At 38.4% G+C, this 19832-nt stretch overlaps 2 protein-coding genes across 4 annotated transcripts; both read right to left on the bottom strand.

The window, feature by feature from the left end:
- Positions 1 to 6405: 6405 nt before the first annotated feature.
- On the bottom strand, positions 6406 to 11285 carry LOC106050449 (uncharacterized). Of its 2 annotated transcripts, none has more exons than XM_013205415.2 (2): positions 11119 to 11285; positions 6406 to 8596 (listed from the first exon to the last, which is right to left on the bottom strand). In XM_013205415.2, the coding sequence occupies exon 2, from the start codon at positions 8583 to 8585 to the stop codon at positions 6768 to 6770; it is 1818 nt and encodes a 605-aa protein (XP_013060869.2). In that variant the 5' UTR covers positions 8586 to 8596; positions 11119 to 11285; the 3' UTR covers positions 6406 to 6767. The 2 variants fall into 2 exon arrangements, with proteins under 2 accessions (XP_013060869.2, XP_013060868.2); XM_013205414.2 differs by having other exon boundaries at positions 11175 to 11285.
- Positions 11286 to 15487: 4202 nt separating this feature from the next.
- Positions 15488 to 19832, bottom strand: LOC106050466 (uncharacterized). 2 transcript variants are annotated; one of them, XM_013205437.2, is made up of 2 exons: positions 19463 to 19832; positions 15488 to 17787 (listed from the first exon to the last, which is right to left on the bottom strand). In XM_013205437.2, the coding sequence occupies exon 2, from the start codon at positions 17779 to 17781 to the stop codon at positions 16000 to 16002; it is 1782 nt and encodes a 593-aa protein (XP_013060891.2). In that variant the 5' UTR covers positions 17782 to 17787; positions 19463 to 19832; the 3' UTR covers positions 15488 to 15999. The 2 variants fall into 2 exon arrangements, with proteins under 2 accessions (XP_013060891.2, XP_055896499.1); XM_056040524.1 differs by lacking the exon at positions 19463 to 19832 and adding an exon at positions 19393 to 19414.

The raw sequence follows: 19832 nt of genomic DNA, 5'->3' as shown, positions 1-19832 counted from the left end.
GACGTTATTCTCTTTATCCTCCAATTACAAATAAATGAAATAATATCCTTATGACATGCTTTTACTGACCTTTCTATTTCTTAGTCACGTTATCCACATTTCATACACGTGACACGATTTTCTATATTTAGACTTGATAATGAACAGGCTGTTATGCAAATAATAATAGTTGTGGGAAGCGTGGTCGAGAGGCCAAGTGCGCTTGACTACCTAGAAGGGGGCTCGAGGTTCGACACCCGACTCGGGCAGAGTTGTGTTTACTGAGCGCCTAAAGGCCATTTAGATACCCCCCCCCCCACTGGTCCACAAATGAGATTGGACCAAAAGCGCTCTGAGCATGCTATAAGCATGAAAGTAGAGCCATATAAAAAAGCTATAATAATGATCTATTATTGTAAAATGAAGGTGCAACACAGACAAAGTGGGACATGACTGCAAACGCTTGATTCAGATTTGTGTAATTATAGAGAAATGTTTCACTGCATCTGTATGAATGAGTTCCATCAACTTTTTCTGTTTCCTAAACATCTTCAACTTTGACTTTCATTGAAGTTCTGGCAAGTGCATATGGAATGTTAAGTAAATTTAGAAAGTTTGATGTGTTTGCAAATGTTCCTTCACAAAATTATCAATTGAATTTGATCCTTGCTGTGACTTTTTTCATTGCCTTTTGCAATTTTAATAGCATTGTCCTTGTTATAACCATTCGACGAGGATTCACAAACTGAGTTCCGATGACTTTTGGTGACTTATTCAGTTGAAATTGAGACCTACATACTTCAATACTTGGGGGCACATGACAATTCGTTCACTGACATTTCCTTCACCCCCCCCCCCACCTCAAATTAAACACGCGATGAAAATATATGTCGGTTAACAAGTTGTCGGTGAACAAGTTGTTGGTGAGTGATATGTCGGGTGAACGAATAGTCGTGTGAACGAATTGTCGGGTAAACGAAATGGTGGGTGAAAGAATTGTCGGGTGAACGAATTGTCGTGAGCGATTGGTCGTTGAACGAAATGTCGGTGAACGAATAGTCGTGGAACCAATACTTGAAGCACCATCTGTCCAGACACCACTAATATTGTTAAAAACTAGTTGACACTTTTCCGAAAAATGAACTAATTTTCGTTAACGCGTACACATAATTTCGTGGATTGCGAAAATCTTTAAATGGCCAACATCTAGATGCCTAACCATTCCTCTAACATACTGGGACGACAAAGTTCGGAACCTAGCCATCAAAATGACATGACAGTTCTATCGGCTCCATAGACTTAAAGTACTTCGTAACACATGACGTACTGGAGGTGTTCAATTCCTGCTTTAATGGAGCAGGCAGAGGAAACAGCGGTGCATGGCTTACAACAGTGTCCAAGAAGTGCGGGAGGACAACTAAAGGGTCACTTGAACTGCATGGGAGCTATGAGGCACCACCTTCAACATTAGAGTTACTTACCAGAGCACTAGGGGAGGCCCACAACAGAGTTCCTTACCAGAGCACTAGGGGAGGCCCACAACAGAGCTACTTACCAGAGCACTAGGGGAGGCCCACAACAGAGCTACTTACCAGAGCACTAGGGGAGGCCCACAACAGAGTTCCTTACCAGAGCACTAGGGGAGGCCCATGCTTTCCTGCCCTGCTACCATTAAGACTTCATCGAAGTTTCATGCTGTCCAATACGTTATGTATTTCTATACAAAATTTACGTATTAAAATTGAAATATTATGGATGCGTTGTTCCACCTTTTTCAAAACATACACATTTTAGTTTACATATTACAGTTTTAACACATTTGTTAGGTCCACTACAATTGCGTGCAAGCTTACTTTATTAGTGACGCACCTAACACTTCACTAATATCTTATTAATTTAGTGACTATTATTAATAATAATAATTATTAATATTATTACTTTTAATAATGACCTTAAATTTCAAAAATATTCATTATATGCTATTAGAAAAAAAATAATAACGCCATATACAAAGCAATTTAAAACGTTAAAATATTATGACAACCTAAATGTAACTATTTGCATTGCCATGTTTGCAATTATTGTACTTTAAAATGTAACTATTTAATTTGTACGCTTACTAATAAAATATGCATCTTTTTGTTAATAAAAAAAAAAGCCCAATAAAGAGGCCAATAGCCCAAAAAAGAGGCTATGCCCCAAAAAGGGGCAAAGAAAAGAGGCAAAAGCCCAAGGATTCCTAGCTAGGATGTAAACAGCTCGACAACTGAAGTCAAAGCTAAAAAGCTGAGGTATCCTAAAAACAAAAAACAAAAAAAAAAAATTAGTGACTATTAATAATGACTCTTGACCTTACAGACGAGAGTCCAGAGCTTAACAATACGACCAGACTTAACGAAACGTTATGCTTTTATGCACATTAACTTATACTATTTAAAATATTTTTGCTGCGATCATTAAAATGTTTGAAATCCATTCTAATTCAGTCGTCTGCAACATCTATCCTCGAAAAACAATAAAAATACTAAATTCCAATGAAAAAAAAAAACTTAGCATGTGTCAAGTTTTACATGTTAGAATTGACCCAGAAAATCCACATTTTCAATGATCTTAAGCGACCCCTGACAAATCGTCAATCGACCCCCAAGGGGGTCGCGATCCACAGATTAAGAACCCCTGTAATATAAATGGTCTGTGGTACGAGGCTTAAGTTTTACGGCTCAGGGATGTGTTTGATCCATTTTAGCGCTGTTCTATTTTCTGTATCCATTTTGAGGGGATACTGACAACTGACCCTACCTTTAAGGCCCTTAACATTCCTAGAAACATTCTCGTTGCCTGTCAGAGGACAGTACTGCTGTAGACCTGCCACATCACCAGAAAATTTCTCAGTGGAAACTACCATGAATTTAGTTTCTCTTTAACGAAACTCGACCTTGGCAGGGCCAGAGAATGACTACTCGCTCGTTTCTAATATAATATAATAATCTGTATTATCCATAAGGGCATACTTTGCCCGGTTCCGCACGAACTTTGACTCACGATGCCGTCACTGTGGAGAGAGCGTCGAAACAGTGTCGCACGTCTTGTACGAGTGTCCCCAGCTCCGCGAGCTAAGGGGGGACCTGTCTGAGCAGTCACTCGACTTGTATGGTAGCTATGAGGCACTACGCTGGACGGCTAAGTTTCTTGCCAGAGCACTACGGGAGGACTAGTCCTTCCTGCTCTGATAATAAGGAGTTAATCTCAGGTATTATCCATAAGGAAATTTGTCTTACAATTTGTGTATTACACGAAACAAAAATAAACATGATTACTGTAGAAAACCAAAATATATATTTACACCAGACTCACTCAAAATGTATTTGTGAAACGTGTCATTAATGGTATCATATTAGTGTATGACTTAGACTAACGGCACATCCGAATCCGCATGTCTAAGACTAAGAGTATGGACATTTGTTGTGATTACAAGGACACTTTTCTCATATAAAACAACACTACAGAAACACATAAGTAGAACTGACAAGACATAAAGAGTTCATTCAGCGACTACACACAGGCATCTTGGTCCTTTTCATGTTTCCTGATTCGACGGGTGGCGTTGATATAGTCTGACCGAGTAAGGAACGAACGAGTTTTTGTACCGCTCTGTTCTTGTCTTGATCGACATGAGTCGCCCACTTCGCGACGACTTGACGTAGTTATTATGGAGCGGGTGGCTGCTGTGTTTCAAAATTTTTTCGATTTTTCTTAGACATTTTTGTTCAAAAAGTTCATTTAAATATGGTAATGTTGTGCGTATGATTTTTTTTTGATGCCCTTTTTATGATGGTTTCTAGGCGAAGGATATACATCACAAGTCGATCTCTTCATGTAACGTGGTACCAGCAGCAATGCTGAGCTGGAGCATTGTAAACTAACTGCATTTTCATCTGTTTGGATTGATAAAAGTATCTTATTTCAAACTTTTCGCACATTTCAGACTAAAACGTGGCCATCAAGCCACCTGCTTACCCATCCTTAAACTCAGTGGAGTAGCTAGGGTGGTGGGCAAGGGGGAGAATCTGAAAATTCCCCCGGGCCCCTACTTGAGGGGGGGGCATAAATGAGTGCTGGAAATCGTTTTACATTAAATATTACGCAAAATGCAGGGGTCTCCAAAGAAGTCAACCTCCCCCCCCAGGCCCCTAAACGATGGAAATTTCCTAGCTACGCCACTGCTTCAACTCCATTTCTAAGAGTGGATGTACCTACACATCTTTAACCTGTCCTTCACTCTCTTGGACCGTTGGGGCACCACATTTGATCTTTTGACAGTTTCTCTCCATTCCTTTCTATCCTATATAAGCACTAGTCTGTCATAGATAAGCCCGTCCATTTTATCACCACGTCTTCTTTTGTATTTTCTTAAATTGTGAACTCAAGTCTTCTTTTATTATTATGGATGGCTGCCTGGTCGTGCGGTTTGCGCGCTGGACTGTCGTTCAGATTCATCGATGGTCCCGGGTTCAAACCCTGCCCGCTCCCATCCCCCGTCGTCCTGCGGGAGGTTTGGACTAGGAAGGAACATCCGAAACATGCAAAACATTTTTCAAAACATTTTTTTATTAGAAGTAATTTAAATTATTTGCCTCTGCTAGGCAACAGCCTGACCGGCCCTTGGTAACCCAGGCAAATTCTGGGGTATACAATGTAGCTAGTAAGCTTTTTTTCGCTGAAACAAAAAATAAATAAATCTGACATGTAACATAGAATAATATGTGATGGATGCCTGTCTGTCTTGTGGTTAGTTGTTGACGCTTGTCAGATTATGACAAATTACTCTGCAGATGTCTGGGTTTCTTGTGCGGGTGTATTACAATGCGATTAACTCACAAGTAGACAAGCACATCAGTTTTAACAGTGGGGAGACGAGTCGGGAACTCTGTTAAACAGTTAAAAAAATGTTTCATCCACAAAAGGTCACAGTCGATGTCTCTGTCAATAAAGTACGTCCTAACCCTTATAAAATCCTATCACCAACTGATTTTCTGTCTCTAAGTAGCCTCCAACCCAACTAATTCCCGAGCGTCACTAGTCACGTTCAAAATGCGTCTACAATGGTGCGTCTCTACATAGCTACAAATGCAAACTAAGTGTCTAACAAATAACAGCACTAAGGTAGCAAGGTTATTAAGAAGAAGTGGAAAACACTACGGCGACTATTACGGATAGAAAGTGGTGCGGGTTCTGGGTGAAGGTGTGTAACTATGTGTGCCTGAGTGGTGATGCAGGACCTTATGACTATACTCGTTTGAAAGCTCTTTTATCAGAGAGACGGATGGCTAAAGTGGATGTACCTCGTCGCTTCTAGGTCGGGGTCAGTGGTTCGAGTCCTCGTCTGGTCTAGTCTAGATTTTGCCATATTTTCATGAGTTGATATAAGCTTTGTACTAAAGCAGGACTATATTGTATGATATTGATGGTTATATGTCGATAAAACAACATGATTCCGAAGATTATATAAAATCAATTAACTGCCGTAAGATAGATGCCGGATCAGAAGGGAGGGGCTTCATTTTACCATCTCGATGGTTCCAAGTTTCTAGTCTGTTCGCTTCCAGGTTTTGACTTTCAGGTTTTGACTATGAGGTTTTTAACTACCAGGTTTTTACTACCAAGTTTGGACCTCAAGGTTTTGACTACCAGGTTTGGACCTCCAGGTTTTGACTTTCAGGTTTTGATTACCAGGTTTTGACTACCAGGTTTTGACTACCAGGTTTGGACTTCCAGGTTTTTACTACCAGGTTTGGGCTTTCAGGTTTTGATCACCAGGTTTGGGCTTTCAGGTTTTGATCACCAGGTTTGGACTTCCAGGTTTTTACTACCAGGTTTGGGCTTTCAGGTTTTGATCACCAGGTTTGGGCTTTCAGGTTTTGATCACCAGGTTTGGGCTTTCAGGTTTTGATCACCAGGTTTGGACTTCCAGATTTTTACTACCAGGTTTGGGCTTTCAGGTTTTGATCACCAGGTTTGACTTTCAGGTTTTGATTACCAGGTTTGACTTTCAGGTTTTGATTACTAGGTTTGGGCTTTCAGGTTTTGATCACCAGGTTTGACTTTCAGGTTTTGATTACCAGGTTTGGGCTTTCAGGTTTTGATCACCAGGTTTGACTTTCAGGTTTTGATTACCAGGTTTGGGCTTTCAGGTTTGACTTTCATGATTTGACTACCAGGTTTGGACTTCCAGGTTTGACTTTCACGTTTTGACTAGTACGTAATAATATTCATTTGTCAAAAAACATCCAAAACTTAAAAAAAAAAAAAAAAAAAACTAAACTTAAGCATTAGACCGAATTATTAGACTTAATTATTAGACTTAATTATTAGACTTAATTGTTAGACTTAATTATTAGACTTAAGAATGAAAAGAAAAAAATCATATAACGCAAAAAATAAACATTTTCTTTTATTATTGTAAATATAAGAGATACAGTGTACATCTTTATATAATAAACATTTTCCGAAATTAGTGATAAAATCATAAACATTTTAAACGAATCGAAATACCCTTATATAACTCGTTTAATTCAGTCATAAACGTTCCCAGAATATTTGTTTAAAAAGTAAGACCTAAAATCTAGTTGCAGCGAAACGAAATATGTTTGAAAATAATGATGATCCCAGTGAATACAATACATAGGTCATGTTCCCTTAAAGCTCTAGCACGATGTTAAATGATCATGATTGAATTGAATTCGAGTCGTTTAGTTGCGCTCTGGGCTGGTTCAGTAGAGGTTTTTTTTTTAATCTGTCTGAGAAAAAGCGCAGTTGGGTTGGTTTAGGAGAGTTTTTGGAAGCAGAAAATGAAGGAAGTTAGACCTTCTAAATAGAGACACTTCCAATGAAAGTAATTCTATAGAGAAGTTATTCTTTACTTTTTTTTTGTGTTCCAGATTTTGTGGGAAGAAGCCGCACAAGAAAAGCGTTTCCTTAAAAAGAACAGCCCCTTTCAATACAGGATACGCATTCCAGAGCTTTTCTATGAATGTGAATTGAACTGTTTCAGAATTCTCAACTCGGTACAGATGTCCAGATCCGTCTATGACGTAACCGTATAGCTCATCACTAAAGCTTGTCATATCGTCTGCTGAGAAATCTAAATCAGCTAAACGAGTCCAGACGTTTTTCTCAGGATCCCAACTTATGACTCGTGTTTTCACTGCGCTGCTGTGTTCCAGCGTCTCAAAGAAGAGGATGTACTGATAGAAACTCATGGCGTACTCCGCGTTTCCCATAGCATGGTTTAAATATTCGAACGTCGCCATTGGGTTGTGGGGCTGAAATCTTTCAATGCTGCTGTTTTCTGGACTTATAGCGTAAATACATTTCTCATGGGACAAAAACAGATCTATTTTATTGTAAGAACGGAACACGCTGACCCATTTATTATTTAAAAAGTGGTACACTTCACTCTCGTACTCATCGCTTGTGCAACCGTACAGCTGACCGTTGAAAATGATTAACTTTGTCAAACTGACCAGTGTCCGAGCTTCAAGAATCCGAGACCATTTGTTTTGCTTAAAAGAAAAAGCCTCAAGTACAAACCCACTCGTGATACCGACGTGTTCCAGGTAACTGCAATCACGGTGAATGCCTGCGTTCGGCCAAAACCCGGTGAGATTGCTGGAAATTTTGAACACAGACGTTTCGAAGAAAACATTTTTTACCTCCGTGTTGCTCTGAGTTAATTTATTCCAAAACAGTTTCTTGATGCAGGACTCAGAGCCAAGACAATACCTGGTGGCTTTTAAAAGTTGTAGTAAATATTTCGTCCTTTCATTAGATTGAATTTGATTCGATATTAGTGTGCCATCTTGTTCTGTCTCTTTATCTGCAGAATCCTCAACTAGGCCCTGAGTGACACCGTCAGCATCTTTTTTGGCTAAAGTCTGGACGTTTTTCTCCATAGCACTTTTACCGATTTCCTGACGTTTTGGAGTTGTCAAGTCTCCGTAACTGACCCAATCATAGACTGAAAATAAGACACAATCTTCGGAACTCACGATAAGCTGGTCATTTCCAATCAGTTTTAGAATGTCATCAAAATCTAATCGTAAAAAGGCTTCAGTATTCCTGAACGTTGAAAAGTTCTCGAGCATTTGCTGGAGAATTTTTTCAGAAACTTTGTAAGACTGAAGGAAATCTGCTTGTCTTTTGATTGCATCCATTGTTTCCACTGAAATATTTTCCAAAACAAATTCCTCGCAATGCTGAACTAAGAAATGAATTTGAAGCTGATGAACTGCGGCCCAAACATCCAAGACATTGTCTTTCGTCAACAACTCACATCCGGTGTATAGAATCTCGAGAATCAGCTGGAAAGTCTTGAAGGAAATGCTTGGTAAGTCAACCTTCATTTCTAGTTTCTCTTTCATATTAGATCTGAGCAAACCTCCGAAAAACTCCGAACATGAAGCGAGAATAAGACTGTGACATTTGATGCTCTCGCCTTCAATGATGACCTCAAAGTCACCAGCGTTATCTTCTTTGCAAAATTTTCCGATAGACTGAATTATACTTTGGGAAATAGTTCTATGCGGGATTTCTTCACAGCGACTCATTGTTATCAAACCTGAAAAAAAATGCAAAATTATTTTTAGAGATTTTCATACAATTTATAAATACATTATTTTAGATACTTAGATAATTTAAAAAAATAAGGCCTTTATAAATGTGTATCAATTAGTTTGGATCGGTCATGTCATTAAATTTGTAGTAGATCTAGACCAGCAACAATAAATCTGTACAATTAGAAATGTTTTTTACCAGTTGTTTTTGTTTATCGTAATTTCATGCTTTTAGCGTTCTCAATACGCTATGGTCCTATCACTTGTCTGGACCAGTTGGAAAAGGGGAGAAAGAACGAGGTATTTGGTTGATTGCTTTTTGAATGTATTTTTTTTTCAGTGGAACGACCTGAATATGAACTTGTGGGCTAAAACCTTCTCAGGCTTCTCAAGCCAACGCGGTAGCCACTCTACTAGCGAGGAGTCTATGAACATGGAAGATTGTATAGTTATCTATTGTTTCTATTTCATGTTTGTGTTAACTAAGCCTTAGACCAAAGGGGAACAATTTTGCTTAATATTGTACCACCACTTCGGTCAAGCACTATTTTTTTCCCTTTTTTGAGATACCAAGCAAGTTAGTTAACTAATTGGTTAATTTGTTTTTACTATTAATTCTTGTGTTGATTCTTGAAGAAATGATTGTGCAAAATATCAGCTTGATCCGAGAGAAATATGGTGTACAAGCTTTTAGCCAGACAGAAAGACAGACTTAGTTGATATAAGCTTTGTAAAAATACGGGAGTATTGATATGTGAAGTACCTTAATAAGCCAATTGATAATTTTTGTGCACTTTTTAGTTCTGTGAAATCTTAGCACTTTCGCTTGTAACGGGAGATTATTCTTATTACAAGGCTGATATCAACTCGCTGAAAAGCTGAGAATGTGCATGCTCATTTCTTTTAGCTGACAACACAGTTTCTCGCCTCTGCTAATTACAACAGTTCCACCGGACTCAATATGGAGGCCACACATGAGAGTTAGGATTTGGGTTTGTTGTCTGAGGTTATGTGGGACGCATGCCATTGGAGCATTTTATGGGTAATGGGGCCCTCGAAACCATTACCACTTCGAGCGATAACAAGCTTTGGATCCCCTTTATTTATCTGTACCACTCTCATGATCTTGTGAAATTCAAACCTAAATAATCATCGTTTTCAGTTTCATTATTGGTCTAGTGTTGGTGAATATATTAAAATAGAACAGATCTAATTGCTTTATGTTTGTTAACAGTGTTTCTGCCGTATAAATCTATAGCTTACACAAATCTATTGTTCAAAACTACAGTATAGAGATTTTACTCAAAGCTACGTGTTTTAAATTTTGGCTTATGATTAAAGCAAGATGCGTTCCGGCCTGTGATCTCCGTGGTTTCTGGTTCGAACCCTGCCTGTCACCATCTCTCGCTGACCTGTGGGGAGGTTTGGGCTAGGATGTAATTATCTTTAACTCTTTCTCTCCTAAATGACAATACCAACGTTGATTTCACCAGAATGTGGTAAATAATTACGGAGAGAAAGAGTTAATACTGAAGGAAAAGCCGAAACATGTGAAACAAAAACACTATTATTATCAAATTCTAGGGGGCGCGGTGGCTGAGTGGTTAAGCGCTTGGCTTCCGAACCTGGGGTCCTGGGTTCGAATCTCGGTGAAGACTGATTTTGATTCCGGGATTTTTAGGTCGCCCTTGAGTCCACCCAACTCTAACGGGTACCTGACTTTAGTTGGGGAAAGTAAAAGCGGTTGGTCGTTGTGCTGGCCACATAACACCCTGCTCTCGTTAAACGTTGGCCAAATAAACAGATGACCTTAACATCATCTGCTCTATAGATCACAAGATATGAAAGTTGTTCTTTTATTATCTAGTTCTACACTACTTATTACATTTCGATGTCCTTAAAGATATAGAATAGAAGCCGTCAGATTTATAACAAACGAACAGTCAAGTATGACTGCAGTAAAGCCATTAGTGAGTTCATTTAACTTATAGACACCTCAGGCCAGAAGATCAACAAGAGAAGCATAAATAAATACATTTTTTTGAAAAAAAGATAATACGTCCATTATTCAACTTATAATGCAATAAAATATAAACTAAAATATTTGGTTCAAACCGGGTACCGATCGTATGATTTTTACACCACCGGGACTATGCACTAAAGTCAGTATTTATTGATATTGTCATTAACCCTTTAGACGCGTGTTGTAGCTTAGCCTGTAAACACTAGAATAGTAATTCCATTTTGCATGCACTCTTTAAAAAAAAAGCTCAGCACTTTAAGGGCTTAAATGGGCGTCTAGATCTAATGCTAGAACTAGACTTCTGATTAAGATCTCTTAAGACCTAGTCTAGATCTAGAGCTACTTCTAGATCTAGAATCTAGATGTAATCTATATTAGATTTCACATTCACAGCTAAATTAACACATTTAGTTATCTTCTTTTTCGAAATGTCGTCTGTATTTATAAGATAAAATATTACATTGAAACTAGAATCTATCTAGATCTAACATATACAGGCCTTACTTTAATATAGTTGACACGTATGCATTTGAATTGAAGATCTAGATCTAGAAACTTACATCAGTCTATATATCCAAGAGATGCACACCAAAAATGCTTTCAAAGTCTTTCACAATCATTTAGTCTACACCCTAGGTATGTGGGTGATATGTAGAGAGCTCGCAAAGACGATTTATAGAGAGGAAAAAAGGTGCACTTCCGTTCAAGTTGTAGATTTTATATTTTAGAAGTAAAGTTTTAATGATGCGCATTTCTGGTTTCATTTTTCATTCTTTGACTTTTGGCTTCTACAGGTCCCGCGTCATTGGCTGCACAGCGCTATAGAATAACACACAAGCTAATAAATCCAAAAGAAATTAGTGTTATAATATTGCCTTAAGATAGAGGCACATTTCTTATCCCATAATAAGCCTTGTCTTCGAGTCCAGAGATTAATGAGGAATGCAGTATTTCCCCTTGGCTGTGCAGCCCCAGCAGTGACATAAATATTTTTCCACAAGCACCACAGGCATAACCATTGTCCGCAGGTGGTCGATTTAGATTTTTTTTTCGCCATCTGCGTCTGTCCTCGGCAGCGGACTTTCTTCTGGTCTCAAGTGTGTATCCCGCGGCCTTTGTGAGTGACCTCTAGCTGTCTCTTTTCGAGACCGCATGTAACCAGGTGCTCTCTTTTATGTCAGCTAAGGCAAGTTGGCGCCTAAGCTGGTCTTTGAAGCGTTTCCGTGGGGCGCCTCTGTTACGTCGACCACTTTTAGCTCACCAAAAAAGACTGCCTTTGGCATACGTTCGTCTCCCATACGGGATACGTGCCCTGCCCAACGTAACTGTCCAACCATAAGAAGTCCCTCTATACTGTCTATACCGGCGTTGTAGTGCGGTATTGCCACCGTATCCCATAGTAAAATAAAGTTCCCCTTTCAGACCTCGTGGTCTATAGGGCAGAAGATGTAAAGGTCATCTGATTCTGTGGCTTACGGTTAACGAGGGTGTCATGTGGCCAGCACAACGACCAACCGCCTTTAATTTTCCCCGACTAATGTCAGGTACCCATCAGAGCTGGGTGGATTCAGAGGCGCACGAAGATCCCGAAATTAAAAATCCCAGGATTCGAACCCCGGACCACGGTTCGGTAGCCAAGCGCTCTACCGCTCATCCGCCGCGCCTCCACCGTATCCCATATGCCAGAAAAAATTCGTACAAGTGCCCCTTCTTCGCTAGTGCCATTAGAGAATAGAATTTGGTTGCCTGAATCAATCAAGGAAAATCAACGACTAAGCAGAGCCATTGATTTACATGCATGACTAGATTGACACATGAAATGCGTAGGACGTAATTATCTTCTTTTTTTTTTTAAAGTAACGTCTGTAGTGTATAAGATAAGATAAGATTAGATTTAGTACCAGGAAAAAGAAGTAGAGGCAGACTGACAAAGCCCCATGGGAAACAGGGCTGTTATTTAAAGACTGAGAGGAATGGAGAAAGATGGTCGACAGATCTTGTGTGGTGCCCCAAACCTTTAATCAGACTAATAGATATTGTGAAGGTGAAGATAAAAGTGAATGATACTAAGGTTTGTCCCTGAGTCCGAAGATTAATGAGGAGTACAGCAGTTCACGTGGATACGTTGTCCCAGCCTCGACCTACATATTTTGTGGACGAACGACATGTAAAAATAGTGTTCTACTTAATGAACCATTGTCATTCTTTGAGATGAACAATACATCCTACGAGATGAACCATTGCGTTCTTCGAGATGAACTATTGTCGTTCTTTGAGATGAACCATACATCCTACGAGATGAACCACTGCGTTCTTCGAGATGAACTATTGTCGTTCTTTGAGATGAACCATACATCCTACGAGAAGAACCACTGCGTTTTTCGATATGAACTATTGTCGTTCTTTGAGATGATCCATACATCCTACGAGACGAACCACTGCGTTCTTCGAGATGAACTATTGTCGTTCTTTGAGATGAACCATACATCCTACGAGACGAACCACTGCGTTCTTCGAGATGAACTATTGTCGTTCTTTGAGATGATCCATACATCCTACGAGATGAAACACTGCGTTCTTCGAGATGAACTATTGTCGTTCTTTGAGATGAACCATACATCCTACGAGACGAACCACTGCGTTCTTCGAGATGAACTATTGTCGCTCTTTGAGATGATCCATACATCGTACGAGATGAACCACTGCGTTCTTCGAGAGGAACTATTGTCGTTCTTTGAGATGAACTATTGTCGTTCTTTGAGATGAACCATACATCGTACGAGATGAACCACTGCGTTCTTCGAGAGGAACTATTGTCGTTCTTTGAGATGAACCATACATCCTACGAGATGAACCATTGCGTTCTTCGAGATGAGCTATGGTCGTTCTTTGAGATGAACCATACATCCTACGAGATGAACCATTGCGTTCTTCGAGATGAACTATTGTCGTTCTTTGAGTTGAACCTTACATCCTACGAGATGAACCATTGCGTTCTTTGAGATGAACTATTAGTCGTTCTTTGAGATGAACCATACATCCTACGAGATGAACCATTGCGTTCTTCGAGATGAACTATTGTCGTTCTTTGAGATGAACCATACATCCTACGAGACGAAATATTGCGTTCTTCGAGATGAACTATTGTCGTTCTTTGAGATGAACCATACATCCTACGAGATGAACCACTGCGTTCTTCGAGATGAACTATTTGTCGTTCTTTGAGATGAACCATACATCCTTCGAGACGAACCATTGCGTTCTTCGAAATGAACTATGGTCATTCTTTGAGATGAACCATACATCCTACGAGATGAACCACTGCGTTCTTCGAGATGAACTATTTGTCGTTCTTTGAGATGTACTATTGACGTTCTACGACTGCAGGAGACACCATTCCTTCATAGACTTATTTAGACTGAAGTTATTCCGCTTGTGTTTTATAAGTCTCTAATGTTTGCAGAGAATTTTTTTTTTTTTAAAACGAACTCTTCACAATGTTGAATTTAGAAATAACATATCTCAATAAAACAATATGTGTCCAATACCACTTTTACTTTAATTAGTATGCCCAATAAAACATCGCATTATACTGTGTCCATTGACACTTCTAATTATGCTTAGTGTCTGATTACACTTATTATACAAAGTGTGTCTAATGACACTTCCCATTATACTGTGTCCAATGACTTTTCCCATTTTACTGTGTCCAATGACACTTACCATTATACTGTGTCCAATGACACTTCCCATTATAAGGTGTCCAATAACAATTCTCAATACACTTTGTCCAATAACAATTCCCATTATACTGTGTCCAATGAAATTTTCCATTATACTGTATCCAATGACACTTTCCATTATACTGTGTCCAATGAGTCCAATGACACTTTCCATTATACTGTGTCCAATGACACTTTCCATTATACTGTGTCCAATGACACTTTCCATTATACTGTGTCCAATGATACTTCCCATTATACTGTGTCCAATGATAATTCTCATTATACTGTGTCTAATGACACTTCCCATTAAACTGTGTCCAATGACACTTCCCTTTATACTGTGTCCAGTGACAATTCTCATTATACTGTGTCTAATGATAATTCTCATTATACTGTGTCTAATGACACTTCCCATTAAACTGTGTCCAATGACACTTCCCATTATACTGTGTCCAATGATAATTCTCATTATACTGTGTCTAATGACACTTCCCATTAAACTGTGTCCAATGACACTTCCCATTATACTGTGTCCAGTGATAATTCTCATTATACTGTGTCTAATGACACTTCCCATTAAACTGTGTCCAATGACACTTCCCTTTATACTGTGTCCAGTGACAATTCTTATTATACTGTGTCTAATGATAATTCTCATTATACTGTGTCCAATGAAACTTCCAATTATATTGTGTCCAATGACAATTCTCATTACACTTTGTCCCAAGGACACTTCCCATTATACTGTGTTCAATGATAATTCTCATTAAAGTGTGTCCAATGACACTTCCCATTATACTGTGTCCAATGGCAATTCTCATTAAAGTGTGTCCAATGACACTTCCCATTATACTGTGTCCAATGGCAATTCTCATTATACTAAGTATGTCACAAGACACCTATCATTACTATGATTGACCTAAGTGTTTCTGATGACACATCTCGTGACACTGTGTCCGAGGCATATTTTGACTTCACTAAGCGTGCATACTGATGCTTATCACTAACCTGGACATTCATTTTAACCTTTTGTTTGCATAAATAATTAAATAGACGTCACCTAACCAGGACATTTTAATTAGATTTAAAAAAACAACAAATAATTAAAACTTTTCTCCAAAACAAACAGCGAGTATTTTTTTTAATTATTTTATATAAAAAGAATAAAAAGTATAGCTTTAAAATTATAAACTTTCTTTAAAATTGAATCTAAATCATATAAACTTTAAAATCATCAAAAAATAATTGTTAACTATTTCCTAATTTCTTTCTTGTCAAATGTATTTTACAACCAACTCTTAAAAAGTAAGACTTAATAGCTGGAACGAAACAAATTCTGATTTTAGAGTAAAAATGTTCATCATCAAGATTTTATATAGGAAAGTAACATTGTAAAGAATGTATGAAAGTGTCAGCCATTCTAGAGAATACCGGACTTTGTCTGTACCATGTTTATATTTGTGTATATAGACAACAGCATAGTCCAGATTCTTTCAATCAGACAAGATTGACACGTATGACGTAATTATCTTATTATATTTTTTTTAAAGTAACGTCTGTAATATATAAGAAAGGAATTAGTGGATTCATTGTTTACATTTCAGATCTGTCAAAAATTATTCACATTTTTTTTTTTTGCTTAAAATTATTTCCAGCATATTTATTTTAAAATTGTTTTGGGAATAAGAAAAGGAATAAAATTAGATTTTGGAGCTATCAAATCAAGGAATTTCAACGAAGAGTAGATGCTCTCAACTTCTGGTATATACGTGCCACGCCCTGGGCAAGTGCCACAAACATAAAGTGATGTTTTGAAAAGTACAGCGCCCTTGAGCTCCACCTGAAAGTCCCAGATTTTTTTGATGAATGTAAACTGAATTGTTTCAGAGTGCTCTATTCGATAAAGATGTCCAGATGTGTTGAGGATGTACGAGTCCTGCTCGTCACAGAAGCTTGTCATATGTTCAGCGGAGAAATCCAGCTCTGCTAAACGTTTCCAGCAGTTCTTGTCTACGTGCCAGCAGTGAACCCTTGCTTTTGAGGTGTCGCCTTTCCCCACGGCCTCGAAGACAAGAATACTGTTATTAAAGCTCATAGCGTACTTGACGTTTGGCACAGAGTGATGAACCTGTTGAGTTGTTCCCCCTGGGTCTTGAGGTTGAAATATTTCTACAGTTTTCTTTCCTGAGCTGAACATGTAGAGGCACGTATCATGTGTAAGAAACAGATGCACTTCAGTATTTGAAAAAGTAACGATGTCCCATTCATTGTTCAAAAAATGAAAAACCTCCGCTCCGTCCCTGTCGCTGCAACAGGCGTAAAGATGATCCTTTAAGGTTGTCAATTTAACATTCGCACTAAAGCCGCAGTCTGGAACATACAGCCATTTATTTCTCTTGAAAGAAAAAGCTTCAAGTGTGAATCCACCGACTATACCAACGTGTTCAAGAGTACTACAGTCGCGGTGAATGGCTGCAGTTGGCCAGAATCTATTCATATTGCCCAAAACCTTAAACATCGACGCTTCATACAAAATAGTCTTCACCTCCGTGTTACTCTGTGTTAATGCATTCCAAAAGAGATTCTTGAGGCAGCCTTCTGAAATGAGACAGTACCGTGTCGCTTTCAGAAGCTGCAGTAAATGTACAGTTCTTCCACACGATTCAGTTTGGTTTGAAAATGGTGAAGCTGTTTCTTTTTTGGAATCATCGTCATTAACAGTAGAGATAAATTTAGAGTTGGCATTAGCATCGTTTTCAATTGCATCAGTCAATAAGTTGTTTGCTGTTAAACTTTTATCGGTTCCCTCATCTATTGCAGTTGTCACGTCTCCATAACTGACCCAATCATAGACTGAATACAAGACTTCATCTTCAGAAGACACAATAAGTTGGTCACTTTCAATAAGTTTAGACAATTCTTTGACATCTAATTGTAGAAATGTTTCCTCATTACGTATGGTCATGAAATTCTCAAGTAAATATTTATCAATATTTTGAGAAACCTTTTTCGACTGAAGGAATTTTGCATGTTTTGTGTATGTCTTCAAAGTGTCCGGAGAAATATTTTTCGAAACAAAATCTTCACAATGCTGAATTAAGAAATCGAATTGAAGCTGGTGAACTGCGGCCCAAACTTCCAAGACATTGTCTTTAGTCAACAGCTCACATCCGGTGTATAGAGTTTTGAGAATCAGCTGAAAAATGTTCAAGGGAATGTTCTGTAAGTCAACTTTCATTTCGAGTTTCTCTCTCATGTTCGATCTAAGCAAGCACCTGAAGAACTCAGAGCAAGAGGCGAGCAAGAAGGAATGGCATCGTATACATTCTCCGTCGATGATGACCTGAAAGTCTCCATGCTCATGATCTTTCCAGAAATGTTCAAACGAATGAACGATTCCCCGGGAAATTTTCTTATGAGGGAAATCTTTGGTGTCGCTCATAGTGGTCTGAGATGAAAGAAACAAAACAAGAAGAAAAAAAGGTTAAAAAATACTTTTTATAAAGTTTATATTAAGTGTAATTGTATCAATTAGTTTGGACCAATCATTCAGCGATGTTTCATTGGCCGCTCATCATAGCAGAACTCTATAGCTCTATGTCTGGTAGCCTCGTTCTCAACATAGCAGAACTCTATTAGCAAGCTTGATGTTATATTTGTCCGTCATCCTTAACTGCAAGCTTGATGTTATATTTTATAGTTAACTGGTGCACAAACAATTTAGAAAAGTCTTCGCCAGAATTCTAGCTATCGGTCAGTACTTTGCCAAACAAACAAACAAACAAACAAACAGACAAAACAGCGTATTACGTGGGAGAACAGAGAGATTTTATGCTTGATTAAGATGCTTGACAAATTCGACCCAACCATGCAGCAATAGTATCTTCAACGAATTAAAAACGCTTAGACTCACGACCAGAACCTCGGATGTAGGATTTAAAATGAACTTTTGGACCTGATGATACTTTAGAACCATAAAGGCTAAATGACCGCCACGTCTAATGTAAAGACAACAAATGTTGTTCAACCATGTTGAACCAACTGGTGTTGAACAATAGAGCCATAGAGTTCTGCTATGTTGAGAACGAGGCTAGTAGACATAGAGCTATAGAGTTCTGCTATGTTGAGAACGAGGCCAGCAGACATAGAGCTATAGAGTTCTGCTATGTTGAGAAGAGGCTAGTAGACATAGAGCTATAGAGTTCTGCTATGTTGAGAACGAGGCTAATAGACTTAGAGCTATAGAGTTCTGCTATGTTGAGAACGAGGCTAGTAGACATAGAATTATAGAGTTCTGCTATGTTGAGAACGAGGCTAGTAGACATAGAGCTATAGAGTTCTGCTATGTTGAGAACGAGGCTAGCAGACATAGAGCTATAGAGTTCTGTTATGTTGAGAACGAGGCTAGTAGACATAGAACTATAGAGTTCTGCTATGTTGAGAACGAGGCTAGTAGACACAGAGCCATAGAGTTCTGCTATGTTGAGAACGAGGCTAGCAGACATAGAGCTATAAAGTTCTGCTATGTTTGAGAATCTATCCATGTTTGGCAATTTTTTCTCTAAAAAAAATATTTCTTTGAGTCATGTGCGAAGCCCCTAGCAATAGGAGGCCCTAGGCGGCTGCCAAATTAACATATGCCTAAGACCGGCCTTGCCAGAATCAGTCGAGAGAACCAATGACTGCAGTAGGTCTTTATCTGTACGACTAGATTGAAACATGGATATAGGCGAAGGACGTAATTATCTTCTCTTTTGGATGGATGTCGCAGGTATTTATAAGGAAATGTACTATAGAGTATAGACTATATATCTAGATCTTTATCACTAGGTATAGTTTAGAACTCTATATAGAATTTTAGACTCTTACCAGACTAGGTATAGTTTAGAACTATAGAATTTTAGACTATTACCAGACTAGGTATAGTTTAGAACTCTATATAGAATTTTAGACTCTTACAAGACTAGGTATAGTTTAGAACTCTATATAGAATTTTAGACTCTTACCAGACTAGGTATAGTTTAGAACTCTATAAAGAATTTTAGACTCTTACCAGACTAAGTATAGTTTAGAACTCTGTATAGAATCTACACTATTCTACACTTTGCTCTTAATCGCCTTACCGTGCTATCCCAATAGTCGAATAGTTTCCCAAGCCAGAAAGATGTACGATGCTATTAGTAGATCTAGATCTATCATCTAGAATTAGACTAGAGACAGAGATCTTTGCTAATTCTTAGACTTTCAATTTGCATTGTCACATTTATACAATCTTGCCCAGTCTGGGAAATAGAATTTTAATCTCCTCCATAGAGGAGCTATAGCCATCCTCCATAGCCATCCAACACTCCTTGCTGATTAAATCTAAATCTAGCTTTGGTTACATTTGTATCTAGTTCATCTTGTCAATTTAGATATTTGCTCAAGAAAGCCAAATAGAGACGATAGTGACTGATAGTCCTATTAAAGTTTGATTCACAAACCTATATATAT

This window comes from Biomphalaria glabrata, chromosome 9 (assembly GCF_947242115.1).
Source record: "Biomphalaria glabrata chromosome 9, xgBioGlab47.1, whole genome shotgun sequence".
NCBI lineage: Eukaryota > Metazoa > Mollusca > Gastropoda > Planorbidae > Biomphalaria > Biomphalaria glabrata.
The sequence above is the reverse complement of the archived record's forward strand: the minus strand, read 5'-3'. Positions and strand labels throughout refer to the sequence as shown.

Excerpts from the sequence above, each read along its gene's own strand:
- LOC106050449 (XM_013205415.2), bottom strand. The coding sequence starts at position 8,585 with ATGAGTCGCTGTGAAGAAATCCCGCATAGAACTATTTCCCAAAGTATA.
- LOC106050466 (XM_013205437.2), bottom strand. The coding sequence starts at position 17,781 with ATGAGCGACACCAAAGATTTCCCTCATAAGAAAATTTCCCGGGGAATC.